Source organism: Pagrus major, chromosome 3 (genome assembly GCF_040436345.1).
Source record: "Pagrus major chromosome 3, Pma_NU_1.0".
Classification (NCBI taxonomy): domain Eukaryota; kingdom Metazoa; phylum Chordata; class Actinopteri; order Spariformes; family Sparidae; genus Pagrus; species Pagrus major.
The window spans coordinates 14,348,115-14,367,821 of record NC_133217.1 but is presented as its reverse complement, the minus strand read 5'-3'; the positions used below and the strand labels follow the sequence as shown (position 1 = coordinate 14,367,821).

Here is a 19,707-nt window from a genome sequence, read left to right as displayed (position 1 = left end):
TAGTAGGCTGTGATGCATGAAAAATAAATTAGTGTTAGGGGACAATACTGAAGTGGTACAGCTCTGCTGGGAGGTTCCCTCCGCCGACCACGGAGGGTAAGCAGGGAAAGGGGCGCCCGGTGCCACCACGGTAGCCAGGCATAAACAACGTTGTCAGACGACGCATCAAGACGACACGTAGTAACGACACGTAGTAATGACATATAGCAACGATGCATAGCAACGACGTTGTCAAACGACACATCGAGACGACACGTCGTAACAACATATAGTAACAACGCATAGCAACGACACATCAAGACGACACGCCATAACACACATCATAATGACACTGTCAAACAACACATCACAACACACATCATAACAACACTTTGTCAAGTGACACATCATGACGACACGATGTAATGACAAAGTCAAATGACACAAGGACAGTTCAACGTTTAATAGACATAGACAAATGTCTTCTCACATGTTCAGTAGACATAGACAGTGTGCATGGCGACATATTTTTGGCACAAATGGAACCCCATACCTCAGAGGGCACTTATCATGTTTTATCTACCATGGTTGATAAAACATCCATAGAACAGTAGTTCAAAGTTTCCAAGAGATACCATATTGTAGTTAGCATAGAGGTGTTAGTGTACATTAGTCTATTTGACATTAGGTCAGTATAGATTGCATTTCCCTGAACTGTGGAAGGTGTGGAGGTCGTTGCCAGTGGCTATATAACACTACCAGTGTCAGTGCTACTGTAAGGACCACATGCTGCCAGCCGTCAACCAGCTCATCCTCATCAGAAAAATGACCACATTGGTTAACTGTGAAAACAGGTTATTATGGATTTCTCTCGGTCTGAACATCATTAAAAACAGTTTGGATGATGTAAGTACACACCAAGTAATTCTTTGGCATTTTTAACGTGGAAATGTTACATATTATATCTTTAAACAGTTGTGGACATTTGGCTTATTTTTGATTGGATGCTTTTTTCTTAAAGCAAACAAACACCAGCCTACATAACGCATACAGAGGGACTGCCAGACTGGGGATTCCTGCCAACATAAAGATGACCGCGTTGATCCATGAAGGGTATGGTACTGATGCCAGAGACGGGAACTCCTCCTGTTAACCACAAAAAAAGTATAGTAAGTGCATTTGGTATGCAAGTACTGTCCAAAATTTGTGGTGTGTGGTTAACTACTGTAATAAGTTGCTCCTTATATACCACAGAGGAACATCATTTATCTAAAAATGTTTAGCATGCCATTTTGTTTATCATGCAATAAGATAACATAAAGGGCAACATATGCAGGGATGTATAGGATGGTATTAGCTGATCTCAGAGCTTGTGTGCTTACAGAGTTGGGATCCCAGACTAAATAGGTGAGCTCTTCTTGGGCTTGTGTCACCAGGTAGAAAACTAAAATAACCAGAACGATTAGTGGACTGATGAACCTCCATGAAACCTGCCAGAAGATGGATGGCTTATGTCCCACCATGAACTTCAAGTCATCATTGAACCTACCACACAGAAGGATTTTAATTATTTTTTAAAAAGTTTTGAAATATTTCAAGACATTTTTGACACAGAAGACTTAAAGTGGTGGTAATTTTATGGCAAATATCAAGATGTACAGCAAACACAGGACAGCAAGGACAATGTGTTGCAAAAGTAGTTTTAATAAGCACAAACCTGTCTATACCGTAGATGTAAACAACGGCTATCATCTCAAACAATCCAATGGTCAGAAGGGGAATAGATCCAGCAAAGTCGTCAAAAAGCGTTACCCAATACATCCCTGAATACTGGGCAAACAGGAGGCAGATGATAAAGGACACGACACACATTAACCCTGAAACACATGTACACAAAAAACAAAACAAGGGAGCTTGTGTTAAAACAGAAACCAAAGATGAACACCAAAGGCCGAGAATTAAAAAGCTTAGTTACCGGTCAGCACTTCATGGGGCCATTTTTTGGGGAATACATTCAGGTCTCTCAGCGGGACCACCACTCCCTCAACGTTGCCAAACAAGGTTGAGAGTCCCAAGCAGAGAAGCATGACGAAGAAGAGGACAGACCAGATCGGAGAACCAGGCATCTTGGTGATGGCTTCAGTAAACACAATGAAGGCCAGACCGGTTCCCTCCACTCCCTGCACAAACACACATCAGTCACAAGACAGATAAGACTTAAAAAACTAAAATTAATTGGAAATGTGCTAGATTTGTGTCGGTACTGTCACCTCACTGAGAAGTTTGTGCATGTCACAGGTTTGGATGTCCAATCCAAGAACAGTATTAGGATCAGATCTGTTGTAATGATTCAAGGCTGCCTCATAGTTGTTCGCATTGATGCTGTCTTCAGGAAGGTCAAAGGCATTTAATAATGTCATGATGTTACTGGGGAGAAAATGTGTCACCGATTAGTAACTCTGGATTACTAGAATTTACAAAAAAGAAGAGCTTCAGATTTTTCAAGTCTATCTCAATACAATACACATCAGAAGTTTTTTTGGGCAATTATGCGTACAAGGACTTTTCAATTCTCTCAATTTACTTACACGGGAATTGACATATCAGCTAAGAACAAACTGTGTTCTTGCATATGTCCCCGGGGTGTCGAGGTGTTGCAGGATGTAGTGCAGTCCCACGTAGACTGCAGCAAACCAACCTGATCCCAAAAAAGTTGGAACGCAAGCTAACGTGTTTATTAGCACTGAACACAAACTATAGCTGAGGCTGATATAAAATGTAATTTGTTTTCCAGGTTTTGGGTCATAAACAAAAGTATCCTTTATACACACCACACCATATTCATGACATTATTCCCTGGAGAACATGAATGACTGTACTAAATGTCACAGAAATCTAGTTGTTATGATATTTCATGAGGCCACAAATGTCAATCTCGTAGTGGCACTTGAAGAAGAGATGAGTGATTGCCAATGTCATTTGGAGCCATCGTTCCCAGGCAGTGGATATCTATCATTGAGATATTTCCAGTCTGGACCAAAGTGGTGGAAAGACTGAAAAATACCTTCCCAAGAGGAATTAGAACAGCAACCAAACTCTTCCAACTTAAATACAGGCATGTGAGTATTGTACTGAGATAGACATGAAAGGAATCTGAGACATACACACTGATCATGAAATTGAAGAGTTTGAGTCATACTATTCTTGTCTTTGTCAATTTATCATGATTTTTCATAACCTTTATATGAACTGTACTCACTCGCTGATACAGTTGTCATATCTGTCTGTGGCCCTGAAGCCAATAATGGAGTAGGTGACTGTGGCAGCATAGATTGAGGTGAGGCCAGTTACAATGGACAGGATCACAGCATCTTGCACGCAATTGTTGCTTGGGAAAAGAAGTAAGCAAGAGTAACCAAGGCGCTAAGGATGGAGACTCTTTTTTTTCAATTAAAAAAATGAGACTTTAACTTCATCTAACAAACACCACAGGTCTTCTAAACATCTCTTACTGGACAGGGTTGTAGCTGGAGAAGGAGATCAGGCCTCCCCAGGCCAACCCGAAGGCGTAAAAGACCTGGGCACCTGCATCCAGCCAAGTGGTAGGTTTGATCAACTCATCCACCTGCAAGAGCATGAGATACAGTGTGATGTGGCTTTGAGCTATGAGATGTATTATTGGCTCTTTGTATCATGGAGATTTGAAACATACGTCTGGTGTGACGAGGAACTTTATTCCACTCAAGGCGCCTTTAAGAGTCAGTCCTCGGATCAGGAAGATGAACAGCACTATGTAAGGCAGAATGGCTGTAAAGTACACTGCCTGAGGTCAATGCAAAAAAAGAAAAGAAAAGAAGAATTGATAATCAACATCAGATTGAAGCTTTTTCAGTAATATAGTATCATAATTGACCATTTCCCCAAACATCAATTGTCCAATCTCAACTCCACAGAGGTCCTTCTGTCGAGCTTCGAGATTCTATACATGTTAATGTGGAATCCATAAGAAGATACCCTGTGTCTAAAGGATCTGGTCTTCATGGGTGCCTCCTCGGTCGGTTTGGGTGAGACCTCCAACCAGGATAGTAAGATAGGCACGTGGCCAATCTCCGCCCGTGCCACATCAACACAGCAGGGATGAGCATCCCCTCCACCTGTGCAATGGCTTGCTCGCTGGTTTTGTGATGCAACCCCCGAGCTTTAATGCATTGGGTTGTGCTTCTGAGCCTGAGGGCACACTCACACTTGGGCCGCCACATCCTTGGTGGTGCTTTTCAGGACATCTGTATGGCCACCTCTTGGTCTTCCACTTACACCTTTGTGCAGTCATATCTCAGGGACATGACTACTGGTTCTATGTCCTGTTATGTGCTCAGTGCACAGTTTGGGGGCAACCTTGTCTGCAGCAGACTGAGGGTCTTTTTAATAACATCCAGCTTTTTGTGTGGTGTGTGCAGTCCAATGCGGGACCTTCAGACAGCAGGGCTCAGCCACTGGACTGCTGTCATTCACTGGGTTTTGGCAGGGTTTAGACAATATTGGTTTGAGCTCAGCTGGAAGTACATTGCATTTCAAAGGACTACCCCTCAACCAATAGTGAAGCCTCTTAGTAGGTGAAGCTCATACAACATATCAACAGTAGTTACTTTTAGCTCTATGAGTACTTGCGTTGACCTCTAACAACAAGCTCAGCTGGATCTAGTTGTGTCACTGAGATTGCATGAGGGTTTTATAGGAGGAGGGTGCTACCGGTTGATTGGGCAGTGAATGCAAAAGTCTTCCTCAGGTGCCAAAGCAGGGCCTTGTGTGGGTAAACCAATAGCAAAGCCTGTTAGAGGGCTATGCACATGCTTACAGAACTGGAGTTACATCCAGGCAACTATTATTTATCATCGAAAATGCACTTTGCAAGAAAGGTAACTTTGACAGGCATAGTAACACCAACTAAAGGGAGGCTGGTGTGGAAAACAAATGGTCAATTGAGTGATTGTTTGACAAACCTTGCCTGAAGTTTTGATGCCCCTTATGCAGCAGATAGCGACGAGTGTCCAGGCAGCGAGTAGGCAGAGTACTATGGGCCACTGGATTCCTCCAGACTCAGCTATAGAGGCCGAGCTATTCAGAGTCACTCGGTAAAAGAAGTAATCCACAGTGGAGCTCTGCTGACACTCTGGTATGTATCCTGAAGCGGAAAAAAATGTTAATGAAAGATGGCACAATTTGGGTGTTTTGGTGTGCATGTGTAAGTGTGAGCTGAATGTGTGGATATTTAAATACCTGTCCCATTGTCATTGAGAGGACACTGGGTCCAAGGCAGCGGGCCTTGAAAGGAATTGAAGAGATACCAAATGATCCAGGCGATTAAGGTGTTGTAGTACAGTCCAACCAAAAATGAAACCAGCATGGAGGCTATACCTGAGTAGGACAGCATCATGTGACAATTGTGATATCACACTCACCATACTGTAAGCCAGATATTCAGTGATAACTTTTGTTGCGGTGTCACAGGGTTCTTATTGCTTTTGTTCCAGAGCCTATTTTACTTACCAATACCAGTCAGATAAGGGTTGATGGCCCTCCACACTCCCACGCTGCCTTTCCTGAGACGCTGACCAATGGCAAATTCAAGCAGCAGCAGTGGCATTCCTTCCAACACCAGCAGGATCAGGTAGGGAATCAAAAAGGCACCTGGAAAAAGGATGTGATAAGTGATTGTAAGTGCCATGGCATTAAGAGGTATTCTCATCTCTATGGGTACAAAGTGAATATGAGCAGAGGGCTGGTCCTGAAGAAACTGCCCTTTTCTGCCTTTTCTGCAGTGGGCCTTGCATTTTGAGGCTCCATAACAGAACTGATGAGGACAGCTGACAGGTCAGTGTCTTCAATTCTGCAGACACACTAGGACTGCCAGCATCAAACCTTTTACCTATCAAACATTTTTCATCTGCACTTACTTGCATATGTCACATTGAATGTAGGGCAGCACTTGAAGGTCACAGGGCCAGATGTTTCCAACCCTCTGGTTTGTTAGCTTGTGTAGCCTTTATTTATTTTTTTTTAATTGCGTCTTTTGGGATTTGAAAATTCCACTGTCTTACGTCGAAGAAATTGAGTAATTGTTAGCACGAACACGTTCGTTCAGTTCGTTCAGTACTTTAGTTAATGATCTGCTATTTTTTTAAACTAAGGTGTTGACATAGTAAATATTTTAACTACTGAACAACAGCTTAATAGTATACTTTGTTGCTAAAGCTAGATTTGAGTTGTCTTGAAGAGGCATTGAGTTGATTAAATAAAGAACTGGAACTTACACCACTATTCAGTTCTTTGCATTACAAGGTTTTGGTGTAAGTTAGTGGTGGGCGGATCGATCCAAATATCGATAATATCGATTGATATTGATCAATACCAGTGTAATGAGATCGATACTTTAGTTTCAGTCTCTCTCCTGTATGCACTGCTGCAGTTTCAGCAAAGAGGCGACCTGGCTGTCTGTGTCTGTGTAAGTGCCGCTGCTTTCAAATGCTGCTCCTCACAGCGCGGCGCAGGCACACTTTGCTCCTCCTCCCCCCTCTGGCTCAGCCAGCAGCACACACACACAAGCAGCACAGAGACGGAGCAGAAGAATGTCAGAGAGGAAGAGGAGCGCTGTGTGGCTGTATTTTCAGGCCGAAACTGAAACAACGGCAAGCTGTATAATTTGTAAGAAGGCTAAAAAGATAGATTGGTAACACAACAAATGTATACAAGCATATGAAAAATCATGCGAAAGAAAACAAAAAAGAAAATAATTTGTTTTAAATGTTTTATAACGTTTGTTGATAATTGTGTACACTTCCAGAATCCAGAAAAGAAGTGCAATGATGAGAAATGTTATTTAATTATTGTGTTGTAGTTTCTGAACACTATAAAATAATTTGTTTTAATTTGTTCTCGAGTGATCATTTTGTGCAATTTGTTTATTTAAGAAACAAATCCAGACATGACAATGTATGGGGAAAAATTGTTTTGTTATTGTTCTATTGTTTCTGAACAAAAACTTTTATTATGATAATGAAGTATTTTCTATTTACCTATAAACTTTACCCAAATTCTGTCCTGGGTTTAACTAATTAATAATCCAAAGGAAAAATCACAAAAACACTTAAAAGTCATGAAAATTCATTCAGATTTAGCAATTTGATGGTGCATCCACCTTAATTATTAAAAAGTATCGGTATCGGCAATACTGGCCCTGTATTTACTTGGTATCGGATCGATACCAAATCTTGCAGTATCGCACACCACTAGTGTAAATAGATGGACAAAACATGTCTAACTAGAATGGCACTCAGTTGAGTGCATACCTCCTCCAAGGCCCAACCTTTAATTCAATCAAGCCTGATCCAATATCAAATAAAACATATTTATTCTAAATATTATCATCTGCATAAATTGTTCTCACTTATAGATGCAAACCATCAAAATTCGCCTGATTTTTTTTCATCAAGACCCATGCATTATTCCATGAGAAATTAACAAAACATGCCTTATCTCGAAAAGTTAAAGAAAGTACGAAAAAAATCCTGGATCTGTCCTTTTATCCGGATTCGCACCAAAAGTTAATTGGGTCAATTCTAGGCCGAGACCTATCCTTCATCAGAGTTTCATGGAAATCCGTTCAGTAGTTTTTTGTGTAATCCTGCTCACAAACCAACCAACCACACAGGCAAAAACATAATCTCCTTGGCAGATGTAATTAGTATGACAAGGTGTTCTAACAGAATAGAATAAAGAAGTTTGCTGTTAACAATAATTAATAGCAGATACGTAACTACAGCGTTCAGTTAAAGGTTGCTGATTAGTTGTTATATAATGTTGTAATAGGCAAAGTTTGTGACTTAAGTAATTCACCGATCTTTTAATAACAATTCAGTGAGGTTTATTTATTTATTTATTTATTTATTCATTTAATAATCTAAAAATCAAATCCAATTTCAAAACACTAAGAGCAGACGTGAGGTATTAGTGCTGTTGTTTTGTGTCCATAAACTGGGCACAAGTTAAAAAAAAGCAACAGGTTATACATTAAAATATGCATGCCTCTGAAATCTGTCCCATATACTGTGGCTCAATCATCAGCATTCCAAGAGAATGACCCACTTCACTGTCACGTTAAGAAAAACACACACATATCATGTCCTGTAGGTAGAGTGAGTCCAAAACATTCTTAGCATAGATTAAACTTAAGCAATGCACAGCTGACTCTGGGGTGTATGTCTGTAGCCATTACTTTAGAAGACCTCTTGAGAATCATTGATTTAATTTGCTGATGATTTCTCAACACTCTCCAGTAGGCACGAATGAGTGATATATTTAACCGGTGATTTCATTCAAAGTTAAACAAAGTTCAGTTTTAACCTCTCAGGGACACATGCTGATTTGGCACTGCAAAATGTCCCGTGGATGCAATCATTTAAAAAGTACCATGAACTGTCATAACAGTCCGGGGTGCCTCAGCCACACATGAATTTGTCAAACACCCACACATTCAACAACTCAACCACAGATTTCAACTGAGTTTACCTCCTCCATGACTTTGACACAAGTAAGGGAATCGCCACACGTTTCCAAGCCCAATGCAGAAGCCCACACAGGTTAGGATGTACTGGGCTTTGTTGTCCCACTTGGGCCTGTCTCCGGCCTCCTCCTTCTCCATTCTCTCCAGATCCTCATGGTTAGGGATCCTGACATCCAGTCCTGGGTTAGGAAGTACCAGTCTCATGGCGACCACTTGTGTACTGAGAAGTGGTGTCTACCACAGTAGTGAGGAGTAATTCATATCATTGTCCCAGTAAAAGATTTATGATGTTTGCTTGTCCCAGATTAGCCATTGCAGACTCTGTACTTTTGTCTTTACGTACCCATTCAGTTACTCTGTGTAATAATTTAAACATGAAACATACACATTTATATAGCCAGTTGGCAAATGGATTTAGGATTAGCACATTTACATGACCACAATAATCCCATAACTGGGAATAATGTTATGATCCCAGTTTTTTATGTTGTCTTATTTCCTGTTTTATTGTGAAATTGTGCCCTCATGTGTTGCGTCTTGCTTTTCAGTTCCTCCCATGTTTTCAAAACATCCTATCACACTGGCATCGCTTATCATTGCGTCTCCGCCAGTCAGGGTCCTAATGGGGGATTTGTTAGGTTTGCAAAACAGGCAAAATAATGCTCTCCTTGTTTGCGTTATGCATATGAGCAGAAAACGCATCCACTCGCATTTTGACATCCGGTTTCTTTTACATTTCTACACATGAGCAGATGTAAAAGAACAAAAGAAACCCGATTAACGATATAGGTGTTTTTATTGGGTCTTTCATAATCCGATAATTGCTTTTATCCCATAAAGCATTTCACATTATGCTGTTTACATGACCACGTGAATGATATGGTAACTCCATAAATCAGATAATGATTGGTTTATTAGTCTGCATGTAAACGTGCTCACTGAACGGTCCTGTGATAAGTGAGAAGGGATCAGAGTCATTACTTTGGCAATTTGTTATTAAAAAAGTCAGAAACAATCTGTTTCTTCTGATTAACATTGCATTTCTCTAAGTTTTGTTTTGGTTCTCTGTTCCCACAAACTGTAAGCTGTGTCGCTCTCTCACTCTCTATAGCTTTCTCCTCCTCTCTCGCCTCTGGGACCATCGGCCTCTCCTGGCTCCTGCTGCCTCACATATTGATGGATATGGATCGTCATACCCTGGGCTCTGCTGGATCATTGCTCTCCTCTGTTTTACTATCTCCTCATATCTGTATTTGATGCATCTTCACTCAGATCTTTTCTGTTTTACTGCTAATTATCTTGTGTGGCCTGCCCTCTTCCAGGTCACCAAGGTGGAGAGGAGGTCGTGTGGCTCGGGCATCACTTGACAATGCCTCGGCCTGCTCAGGTGTCTCCTGGATCCACACACTTTACATATATTATGATTTGTATCAGATATTCTGCCAATGCAATTTGTAAACTGTGATTTTGTGGTTCTGTTCTGTACAGACGACATCTGTTGCATGTCTGTCTGTCCTGGGAGAGGGATCCCTCCTCTGTGGCTCTTCCTGAGGTTTCCTCCATCTTTTCTTCCCCGTTAAAAGGGTTTGTTTTTCTCTATGGCAAGTTTCTCCTCGCTCGAATCGAGGGTCTAAGGACAGAGGATGTGGTTCACTGTACAGTTTGTAAAGCCCACTGAGGCAATGTGATTGTGATTTTGGGCTGTATAAGTAAAATTGATTTGATTTGATTTGATTTGAAGTCATTTTAAAGACAAGACATTAAACTTGAGATCTCAGTTGTTCAATAAAAAATTCTAATGTGTGCCAAGTGTTGCCAGGAAAACCCTTCAAAGCACCACTCACCTCATTATATTCAACATGATTTATTAATTTAACTTTACAACAGCCCTCCACAATATGCCCCAAACCTTATAAACAACACAGAAGTGGGATAAAAAGCACTGTTGGGATGAATGCATCGCTTTCAAAAAAATCAGACTTTCTTACAGTTTGTCAGAAGTTTTAACAAGAATTAGCTCCTCTACTGAAGATTATTTACAAAATGTTTAAATAAAACGTTATTTTTGTATATGAGACACATACATATGGTACAATAACTACAGTTAACAGCTGGTTAAGCTTAGCAGCTGAGGCAGGGACACAAATTGTGATTTTTACGCTTCAGTTTTTTGTACAGATGATACAAATGAGATACAACATGTTAAAAAGTGAGGTTTAGAGGTCCTGGTAGGTGGATAAGCCTTTAAACACAACAGGCTAGCTGTTTAGCTTTGTCTCCAGTCTCTATGATGAGCTAAACTAATTAACTGCCGGCTGTAGCTTCATATTTAGCACACATACGATTAATTTTTCCATCCAACTCTCAGCAAGATAGCGAATAAGTCCAACTATTAATTAAATATACAACATACACTTACACGCAGGAAACCAACATTACAATAGTATTAAAAACAATTAGGCTAAGGTCTAAAAACTGCATTATTTTACAGAAAATACTTCCAAATTTGCAAGTTTACTTGTCGTCACTGGTGTACTCTGCGACCATTGTACAGGGAATGAGGAAGAAAAAGGCATCAGTATGATATACAAACAATAATAAAACAACTCTACATTAATTTAATCATCAGATATTCAAATTTAAAGATACCTAAAACTTCATCTTATCACCCATTTGTATTTTGGCAGAGATAGTGTCCACTGTGCTGTCACTGTAGCCCTTCTTCTTGCAGCATTTCATCTGGATGAATTTGTAGAGGAAGACCACTGGGATGGCTAGACTGGGAATTCCGGCCAGGATGAAGATGATGACATTGATCCAGGAAGGATATGGACGTGGTTCAAGGGTGGGGAAGAACGCCTACGGCAAGAGTCAAAGAAAATGTTAGATTTTACAGCAATGAACGAGACTCAAGTGGTCTGAAATGACAAAGGATTGTTTTATAAGCATCAATGGGGACTTTCTCATAGAGGATTTCTACAATTATCAATAATATAAACATTTTTAAACATCTCATCCTAAAAGCTCATTACACACTTACCGCCTCTTGGTCCCAGACAAAATACACGGGACTATGGGTGACTTGGGTCACAAAGTAGAACACCAGGATAACCAGCATAATGACTGGACTGAGCACCCTCCATGTCACCTGCCAGAATATGTTGGGCTTGTGGCCAATCATAAACTCAATGTCCTTGTTAAACCTGTTGGGAAGCAATAAGAGGGAGACGTAAGGTCAGCTGAGTGTGCATGAAAGCATCCATAAAAGATGACCTTGTACTTTTATCTGATAAATAAAGCAGCCTGTATGTTTTTGCGTGTGCTCAACATATTCCTGCTGCACTGGAGGAAATAAACCTCCTTGTATCATAGAATATTTTCCACTTTTTCCACATTTTATAACTCAACATTTACTGCTTTCATCAGCAGGAAAAGATATTTTCCATGTTATTCACCATTGTCTTGTTTTATCAGTAGATATGCTGTACTTGTGTATTATCTCTCCCGTGATGACTGACACATTATCGTGGTTCTAAGGTCAAAGTACAGTGCTCCGTTACTTCCTGTTTTTCTTTTTCTTTCAGCAACTCTCGGCCTCATGCATGTGTGGCAATAACAAGATCAAGAGTCGCCCGACATGCTTACAGCTCCGTGATGCTGTTCAGCGGTGCTTTGAGCTAAACCTTTGTGTCAGCATGCTAATGTGCTCTCAATGCTGAAGTTTAGCAGGTACAATGTTTACCATGTTCATATGTTAACATTTAATAATATGCACTAAACATAAAACTGCTAGTTTGGCTAAAAAAGCCATCATCTTGGATACTCTGTAAGGAGATGGCAGATTTTTGCGCCATGGCAACCTAAGAGTGTCCCCTCTCCCCTTGTGAGCTGTTTATATTAGGTACTATTTTATTATTTTTTTTACTGTAAATCAATATTAAAAATACACCGATCAGGCATAACATTAAAACCACTGACAGGTGACATGAATAACATTGATCATCTCATCACAATGCGATGTTCTGCTGGGAAACCTTGGGTGCTGGCATTCATGTGAATGCCACTTGACACGCACCACCCATCCAAACACTGTTGTGGACCAAGTACACCCCCTCATCACAACAACACTACCCGATGGCAGTGGCCCCCCAGCAGGACAATGTGCCCTGACACACCACAAACACTGCTCAGGAACAGCTCGAGGAACACAATAAAGGGCCCAAGGTGTTGACTGGGCCTCCAAATTCCCCAGATCCCAATCTGATCGAGCATCTGTAAGACGTGTTGGAGCAGGTCTGATCAATGGAGGCCCCACCCCCCAACATACAGGACCCAGAGGATCCACTATAAAACGCCCTAGTGCCAGACACCACAGGACACCCTCAGAGGTCTTAAGTCCATGTCTTGACAGGTCAGAGCTGTTTTTGCTGCACAAGGGGAACCTTCACTATATTAGGCAGGTGGTCATAATGTTATGCCTGATCGGTGTAAGATGAAAAAAAGAAACGCATAGTGAGCCAGTCGCTTTTGACTGTCTGTCAACCACCCCCAACCCCCTGACCCTCCCTTTGGCAGCCCTCTCTGGACCCCCCTATGATGATTTTCTGGGGGCGCCCCTGATAGTAGGCTATTACAAATGTAGCTACGTCAGCTTGCTTGAAAACAAACAAACAGAAAAACACATAAGAAATGTCTTGGGTAGAATTGTGGTTAGCTGTGGTATAATCATTTGCCTCAAAATATTATAGCGTTAAGTCTCCGGTACAATTTCCCATCTGTCAACACTGTCTCTGTACCAAAATTCATGTCCTGGATAGACTCACCTGTCTGCACCATAGATGTAGATAACACTGATCATTTCACAGAATCCGATGACCAGAAGTGGAATTGAGCCAGCAAAGGTATCAAAAAGAGCTAGCCAATAACTTCCAGAGCCCTGGGCAAATATGAGCCCCATCAAGCAAGATATTAAGCAAGTCAGACCTGGAAAAACATTACAAAAAATGTGGTTACACTCATATCCAGCGATCAAATTTCCTCATCCAAACAAGAACAAGTAAAATTAAGAAAATTACCACAGAAAACTTCTTTGGGCCAGCTTCGAGGCAACAGTCTGAGGTCCTGCAGAGGAACCACAACTCCCTCGATGTTACCAAACATAGTGGAGAGGCCGAGGCAGAAGAGCATGACGAAGAAGAGGACAGCCCAGAGAGGAGAAACAGGCATCTTGATGATGGCTTCTGTGAACACGATGAAAGCCAGACCTGTTCCCTGCACACCCTGAAGGAGTACACACCAAATATGTTCCACCATTGACCCTCAGTGAGACTAACATCCTTAATAACAGATTAATTAACAGCAATAGTAAATTATCCAGATTTTATCTACTGACCTGACTGAGGAACTCGTTCATGTCACAGTGCTCTAGATTCAGTCCTTCAATGATACTTGGATTTGTGTGGGTGAGGTGGGCCAAAACGTCGTTGTAGTTGCTGTCTGTGATGTTGTTTTCAGCATAGTCGAAGGCATTCATCAGCTTCAAGATGTTGCTGCAAAAAACACAGCGAGATGAGTTCAGTCCGATATAACTGAATCCAAATGACTTTTAAAAGGCGTCTTTTGTGCAATTTAGAACTCACTCTCCCATGCAGTCATCAAAGTTCTGCGTGGCCCTGAAGCCGATGATGGAGTAGATAACCGTTGCGGAGTACACCGAGGTGCAGCCATTGATGATGGAGATGAGAACAGCATCCTGCTCACAGTTGTTGCTACGAGGAAATTGCGATCGTGTGAGTAAAAATGTTCAGAAGGCTGTTCATTGTTTGACTGTGCGGTTTATGCAGTTACTCACTGAACAGAGTTGTAACTGGAGAAAGAGATGAGACCTCCAAAAGCCAAAGAGAAGGAGTAGAACACTTGAGCACCTGCATCCAACCAGGTTGTTGGATTCATTAACTCATCCACCTAAAAGAGTACGGAAAATAGGATGTGTTAACAGTAAAACTCGGACAAGATTCCGATGCAAGTTACCCCCTATTGGGATGTATTTGCTCTTAAGACTGATAGTAAACACTCTGCTTCAGCCATTGTTAATAATTAATGTGGGAAGGTACTTTACACCACAGAAGGTCTCATCCTGCAGGTCACAAAATAAAACAAGGAGTTTAAAGGGGAGCTATGTAGTTTTAGAGAAAAAAATTCAGACTCAGAATTTTAATAGTAACAATATAAATGAGGTAATAATACAAACTCAGAAATATTTATTTTGCAATTTTGAGAAACTATGTATGTCTCAAAGAGTTCTTTTTATGAAAAAAAAATATTTTAATGACTGAATCCCTTAAAATATGTAATGTTGTATGTTACAGTACAATCCACCGTAATTATGGATATTATGTCTTAGGTTTAATTCTGATTTGAAGTACTGATTTTTTAATAATCAGCGCTTCAGTAAAGTAAATTGTTTAACTTTTCACCACTTTCCGATTGATCCGCAACTGAAAAGATGATGGATAGTGAAAATATGGAGGCACATCAGGCCGTACTTCAAGGTACAACAGCATATATGATAACCCATTAGCTGACATTAGCATTCAACCACTTCCGAGCCAACAGTACTTTTTGATTAAATTCAGTTCGTTTCACTTCCAGGCTCAAATAAAAGTGTCCAAGATGTGAGTTGATATTTTTTAATTAATTTACGTCTTACCTATTAGTTAACACTATCAAATGGTAACGTAAGCTGGGTGGTGGTTAAATGCTAACGGTAGCTGTTGCCTGTGGGAAGCTAATGGGTTATTGAATGTTTTTTTACCTTGAAATATGCTGATGTCCCTTCAGATTTTCATTATTTATTGTCTTTACAGTTGCTGATCAACCAGGAAGTGGTGAAATCATAACAATATGTTAAGAGGACTTCCAACCTGTAACACAGCAGTGAGCCCTGAGCGTGATGTCCGAGAAAAATAGCCGCCACGTGAATACGGTCTACTGCTGTTAAATTGATAAATGTTGGTTGACGTGTTACATCAGTGCTTACATCTGGCGTGAAAAGGAACTTGATTCCCTCCATAGATCCTTTCAGAGTCAGTCCTCTGACCAGGAAGATAGTGAGGACCAAATACGGCAGAGTGGAGGTGATGTAGACAGCCTGAGAAATGACAGAATGGTAAAATGAGCCAAAGATGTATATTTGAACGTGCATATATGCTCCTAATCAGGCCACATCAGATTACTCAGATGTAATGTGACTCAGACCTTTCCAGTTGTCTCGATCCCCCTGATGGTGCAAACGTAGAGCAGAGTCCAGGCAGATATCAGGGCCAGCACCATCCACCACTGCAGACCTCCGGACTCATCGATAGCTGTTGAAGTGTTCAGAGTCTCTCTGTACCAGAAGTAGTCGACAGTGCTGCTCCGAGCACACTCCTCCACCAAACCTGCAAAGGACGGATAAGAGATGGCTTGAGGATTGCATTGCCAGTTCAAAAATGTACCTGTAACATGCTGATTGTGTGACTCCTGGTGTTGCTGCTTGCAGCTTTCTCGAGAGGCCAAATCCAAACTACTTTACACTCGATGCATAGGATTATCAAACTGTTAACATCAATATTAAAATTAGCTGACTCCATGTTAGGTATAATGAGCACTGTTGAGAGAGGATCAATCACTTGTTTTATTAATATTGAAATATTTTATTCAGTCATCTAATCACCTTCATCTAATGTTCATATCTGCTGTGTTATTGTATTAATAATAATAATAGACAGAAAAATACTGGACCTCAAATTCAAAGGGATTGCTGTGACATTTATTTAATCATTCAATGTCATGGTAACTTTTTCACTGAGCTGGAGAATCAGTGGTTTTACTTAAGTACTTGACTTAAAACCTCAAATGTTTATGACATGGATTTATTTCATCACTGGAGTAAAGTGCAGTTAAGATAACCACTGACAAATGTATTTTGCATTAATGTGGGGCAAAGGAAAATAATTCAAACACTTTCCAGCCTGTGACAGCAGTCTGTCTGTCTATCTATTGATCTATTGACCAATCGATCTATCTATGACTCGAGTTGAGCCATAAGCTCTGCCCCTACCGCTTCTTTACGCAAAGTTTATTCATATGGCACTTATTATATTAATATTAATCCATATCCTTTTGGTCCTCAGCAATACACCTGCCAAATGTAAAGTAGATCGGATGGCCGTTTCTCCAGATATTTGAAGGAGATATGGAGATTCATTGCTTTAAGTTACTGTTAAGGGGATAGAAACCACAGACTCTGCAGATGTCTGACAGTTTTCATGATATATGAAGGCATACCTGTCCTGTTAGCGTTGAGGGGACACTGGCTCCAAGGCAGAGGACTCTGGAAGGAGTTGTAGAGGTACCACATGATCCAGGCCATGATGGTGTTGTAGTACATGCCCACCAACAGTGAGACAAACAAGGACGCAATACCTGTAACAAAATTAAACAAATATTTTTGTGGTAATGCTCCTTAAAACAGGACTATGAGTCTTTAGCCATGCTATGCTAGCAGGTCTGTGAGGCTGTACTTGCAATTGTGATTTAGCCAAATGCTAACCTTGCTAATGCTAACAAGCTCATAATGGCATTGCTAACATGCTGATGTTAAGCAGATATTTACCATATTCACCATCTTAGTTTAACACAGTGTTGCTTTTTAGAGCTAAACACAAAGTTAAGCTGAGACTGACGGGGTTTCCATTAGTGTTGCAGTTATTTGGTCATAAACCAGAGGACTGAACGAGGTGAGATTTTGACCTGATGATGGAGCTAGATGAAAAGAGATCACAAAATGTCATCCTGTTGGGGGCATGTCTGTACCAAAACTTATGGCAATCCATTTTTTGTTTTTGTTTTGTTTACACGTCTCACTTAAAGTAAAAAAGTCGACCACATGGTGGCACCAGAGGAAAACCCAGGAGATTCAAGTATATCCATCAGATTATTGATTATGTATTTTGGTAGGGACTGAACTGGATATTTTTTTCATCCCCTAATGTGCATGTTTTTCTTTTACCCACCAATTCCAGTCAGGCATGGGTTGATTGATCTCCACACTCCCACGCTGCCTTTCCTCAGGCGCTGACCAATGGCAAACTCCAGGTGCAGCAGTGGGATTCCCTCCAGGACCAGCAGGATAAGAAATGGGATCATAAACGCTCCTAGAGGTTCAACATTCACATAATGAGTTAACAGTGTAGGGAGTGATTGGCTTTACTCAACACTTTAATGAAGGTGAGTAAATATTCAACAGTGAGTATAAAGACGCCAATAAACTGTAAAAGGATTGTAAATGTTTTATTACGCACAGGAGGTACTATTTAAACCACGACTGTCTAAGACTTGGAAATTCACTTTTGCATAATGTCAAAATATGTAATTTCAGTAAAGTTCAATATGAATAAGATTTGCCAGTTGAAGAACTGTTTTCAAGGGATTCGTTGATTAAAACTTTTAAGGTCCCAGTCTAGAAAAAAACAGGCAGTTCTATCATTTTAGAGAACAAAATCATCTATTGTATTAGAAATCTGGTGCTAAGACAGTCTGACTGAGTGTAGATATAAATATTGTGTCCGTGTAGTCAGTAAACATCTCAAGGCACTTTCAAACATACAGTAGTTTTGCGAAACTCAGGATACCCACAATTTTGAGAAACTATGTCTCAAAAAGTTCTTTATATGAAAAAAATAAATAATTTCAATGAGTAAATCCCTTCAAATATGTTGATTTGTGTGATACAGAACAATTTTCGGTTATTATCGATGTAATGTCTTCAGTTTAATTTTGATTCAAAGTAGACTGATTTTTTAATGAACCTCTCCAGTTACTGAAAAGGGTTAAAGGGGCACTATGTAGTTTTGGAGACGAAATTCAAACTCTTCAAACAATTTTAAATATAAAATATTTTCCATAAGTGAATAAACAAGCTGTTCTCAGAGGAAAATAAGGTCTCCAGAACACTGTTTGAAGCTAGAAAGGTGGCAGAGTCCGCCACATGTAAACAAAGTAAAACAATATGAAATTATGTTGGCCTTTAAAGTCAGTTTGTTTATTCAGTTTATTTAGTGATGAAAACAAAGAGTTTGTTTATTTTGTTTGTTTAGGCGTAAAAAAAAGATCTTTATATTCTGATTAAAATTTCTTCCCCAAAACTACAGAGTGCACCTTTAAAGATACATATTTTAGATCCCTTTAATAATTCTTACACACTGCTCATTCTCTTGGCTGTCATGTCTGTGTCATGTCATCCCAGCCTACCTCCTCCATGGCTCTGGCACAGGTAAGGGAACCTCCAGACGTTGCCAAGTCCCACACAGAAGCCCACACAGGTGAGCAGATACTGGGCTTTGTTGTCCCATTTGGGCCGGTCCCCTGCCTCTTCTGTCTCCATTCTCTCCAGGTCCGCATGGGAGGGGATCCGGTCATCCAGTCCTGGGTTTGGTATCTTCAGCTTCATCTTCATGGTGGCTTTGCTTACTTCACTTGAACTTGACAGAAATTGTAAAATATAGCCGTTGAGTCCTTTGATAAGTAGTAAACCTTCGAAGGGTTTGTGTCCTCTCTCAGTCTCCTCTGTGCACTGTCTCTCTCTGAGTCCTATAGCTCTTCTGTGTGTCCCGGGAGGGGGCACTGAGATATTTACTGTGAACTATGTCACTTCAACTGCAGTTATCAGTAGCTCATTACAGTCTGTGTTGTATTATGTAACGTCAGCTATTTTGAAGGTAAGACCTTCTTGTCAATGGTTAATACATTACATGAAGTTCAATCACCAACATCTCCCTCCCTGACATTTGGTATTCATGCATTTGTGAGGGAAATGGCGTGATGAGGTATGACGTAAACAAATAAGAACCCTTTATGTTAAATATGTCAAAATGAGCTTAAAAAAAAAAAATGTTTTACTTTAAATTTTACAAACTGTATCACTCCTCTTCTAAAACAAAAATGACAGAGGGCTAACAAGTATATCCAAAGTGCTTAATGTGTTAACAACTGCAGTTTTTGTGTCAGTTTGTTTGACAAGAATAAAACACCCCACAGTCAGATGCAACATGTTTTCCATCAGAGCTTATCTTAACTATCAGACCGCACCTGTTTCCAGTCCTTGAGAAATCAGATTGTTTTATTGC

General features: G+C 40.4%; 2 protein-coding genes across 2 annotated transcripts; both read right to left on the bottom strand.

Annotated features, from left to right (window-relative positions):
* Positions 1-969: 969 nt before the first annotated feature.
* LOC140993381 (sodium-dependent neutral amino acid transporter B(0)AT1-like) lies at positions 970-8,743 on the bottom strand. Its single transcript, XM_073462802.1, has 12 exons — positions 8,545-8,743; positions 5,527-5,667; positions 5,257-5,394; positions 4,980-5,161; positions 3,692-3,802; positions 3,492-3,604; positions 3,239-3,367; positions 2,250-2,406; positions 1,955-2,159; positions 1,697-1,856; positions 1,362-1,524; positions 970-1,125 (listed from the first exon to the last, which is right to left on the bottom strand). Exons 1-12 carry the CDS (start codon positions 8,741-8,743, stop codon positions 970-972), a joined length of 1,854 nt encoding a protein of 617 aa, XP_073318903.1.
* Positions 8,744-11,188: 2,445 nt separating this feature from the next.
* LOC140993650 (sodium-dependent neutral amino acid transporter B(0)AT1-like) lies at positions 11,189-19,037 on the bottom strand. The gene is made up of 12 exons (XM_073463154.1): positions 18,833-19,037; positions 17,596-17,736; positions 16,868-17,005; positions 15,797-15,978; positions 15,579-15,689; positions 14,391-14,503; positions 14,179-14,307; positions 13,932-14,088; positions 13,615-13,819; positions 13,363-13,522; positions 11,580-11,742; positions 11,189-11,398 (listed from the first exon to the last, which is right to left on the bottom strand). The coding sequence occupies exons 1-12, from the start codon at positions 19,035-19,037 to the stop codon at positions 11,189-11,191; spliced, it is 1,914 nt and encodes a 637-aa protein (XP_073319255.1).
* Positions 19,038-19,707: the final 670 nt, after the last annotated feature.

Excerpts from the sequence above, each read along its gene's own strand:
- LOC140993381 (XM_073462802.1), bottom strand. The coding sequence starts at position 8,743 with ATGAGACTGGTACTTCCTAACCCAGGACTGGATGTCAGGATCCCTAAC. Across the intron at positions 3,368-3,491 it reads TCCAGCTACAACCCTGTCCA|CAACAATTGCGTGCAAGATG; the intron begins GTAAGAGATGTT and ends TCTTTTCCCAAG. Across the intron at positions 1,126-1,361 it reads TAGTCTGGGATCCCAACTCT|GAGGAGTTCCCGTCTCTGGC; the intron begins GTAAGCACACAA and ends TGTGGTTAACAG.
- LOC140993650 (XM_073463154.1), bottom strand. The coding sequence starts at position 19,037 with ATGAAGATGAAGCTGAAGATACCAAACCCAGGACTGGATGACCGGATC. Across the intron at positions 17,006-17,595 it reads CCCATGCCTGACTGGAATTG|GTATTGCGTCCTTGTTTGTC; the intron begins GTGGGTAAAAGA and ends ATTTTGTTACAG. Across the intron at positions 15,690-15,796 it reads GGATCGAGACAACTGGAAAG|GCTGTCTACATCACCTCCAC; the intron begins GTCTGAGTCACA and ends GTCATTTCTCAG.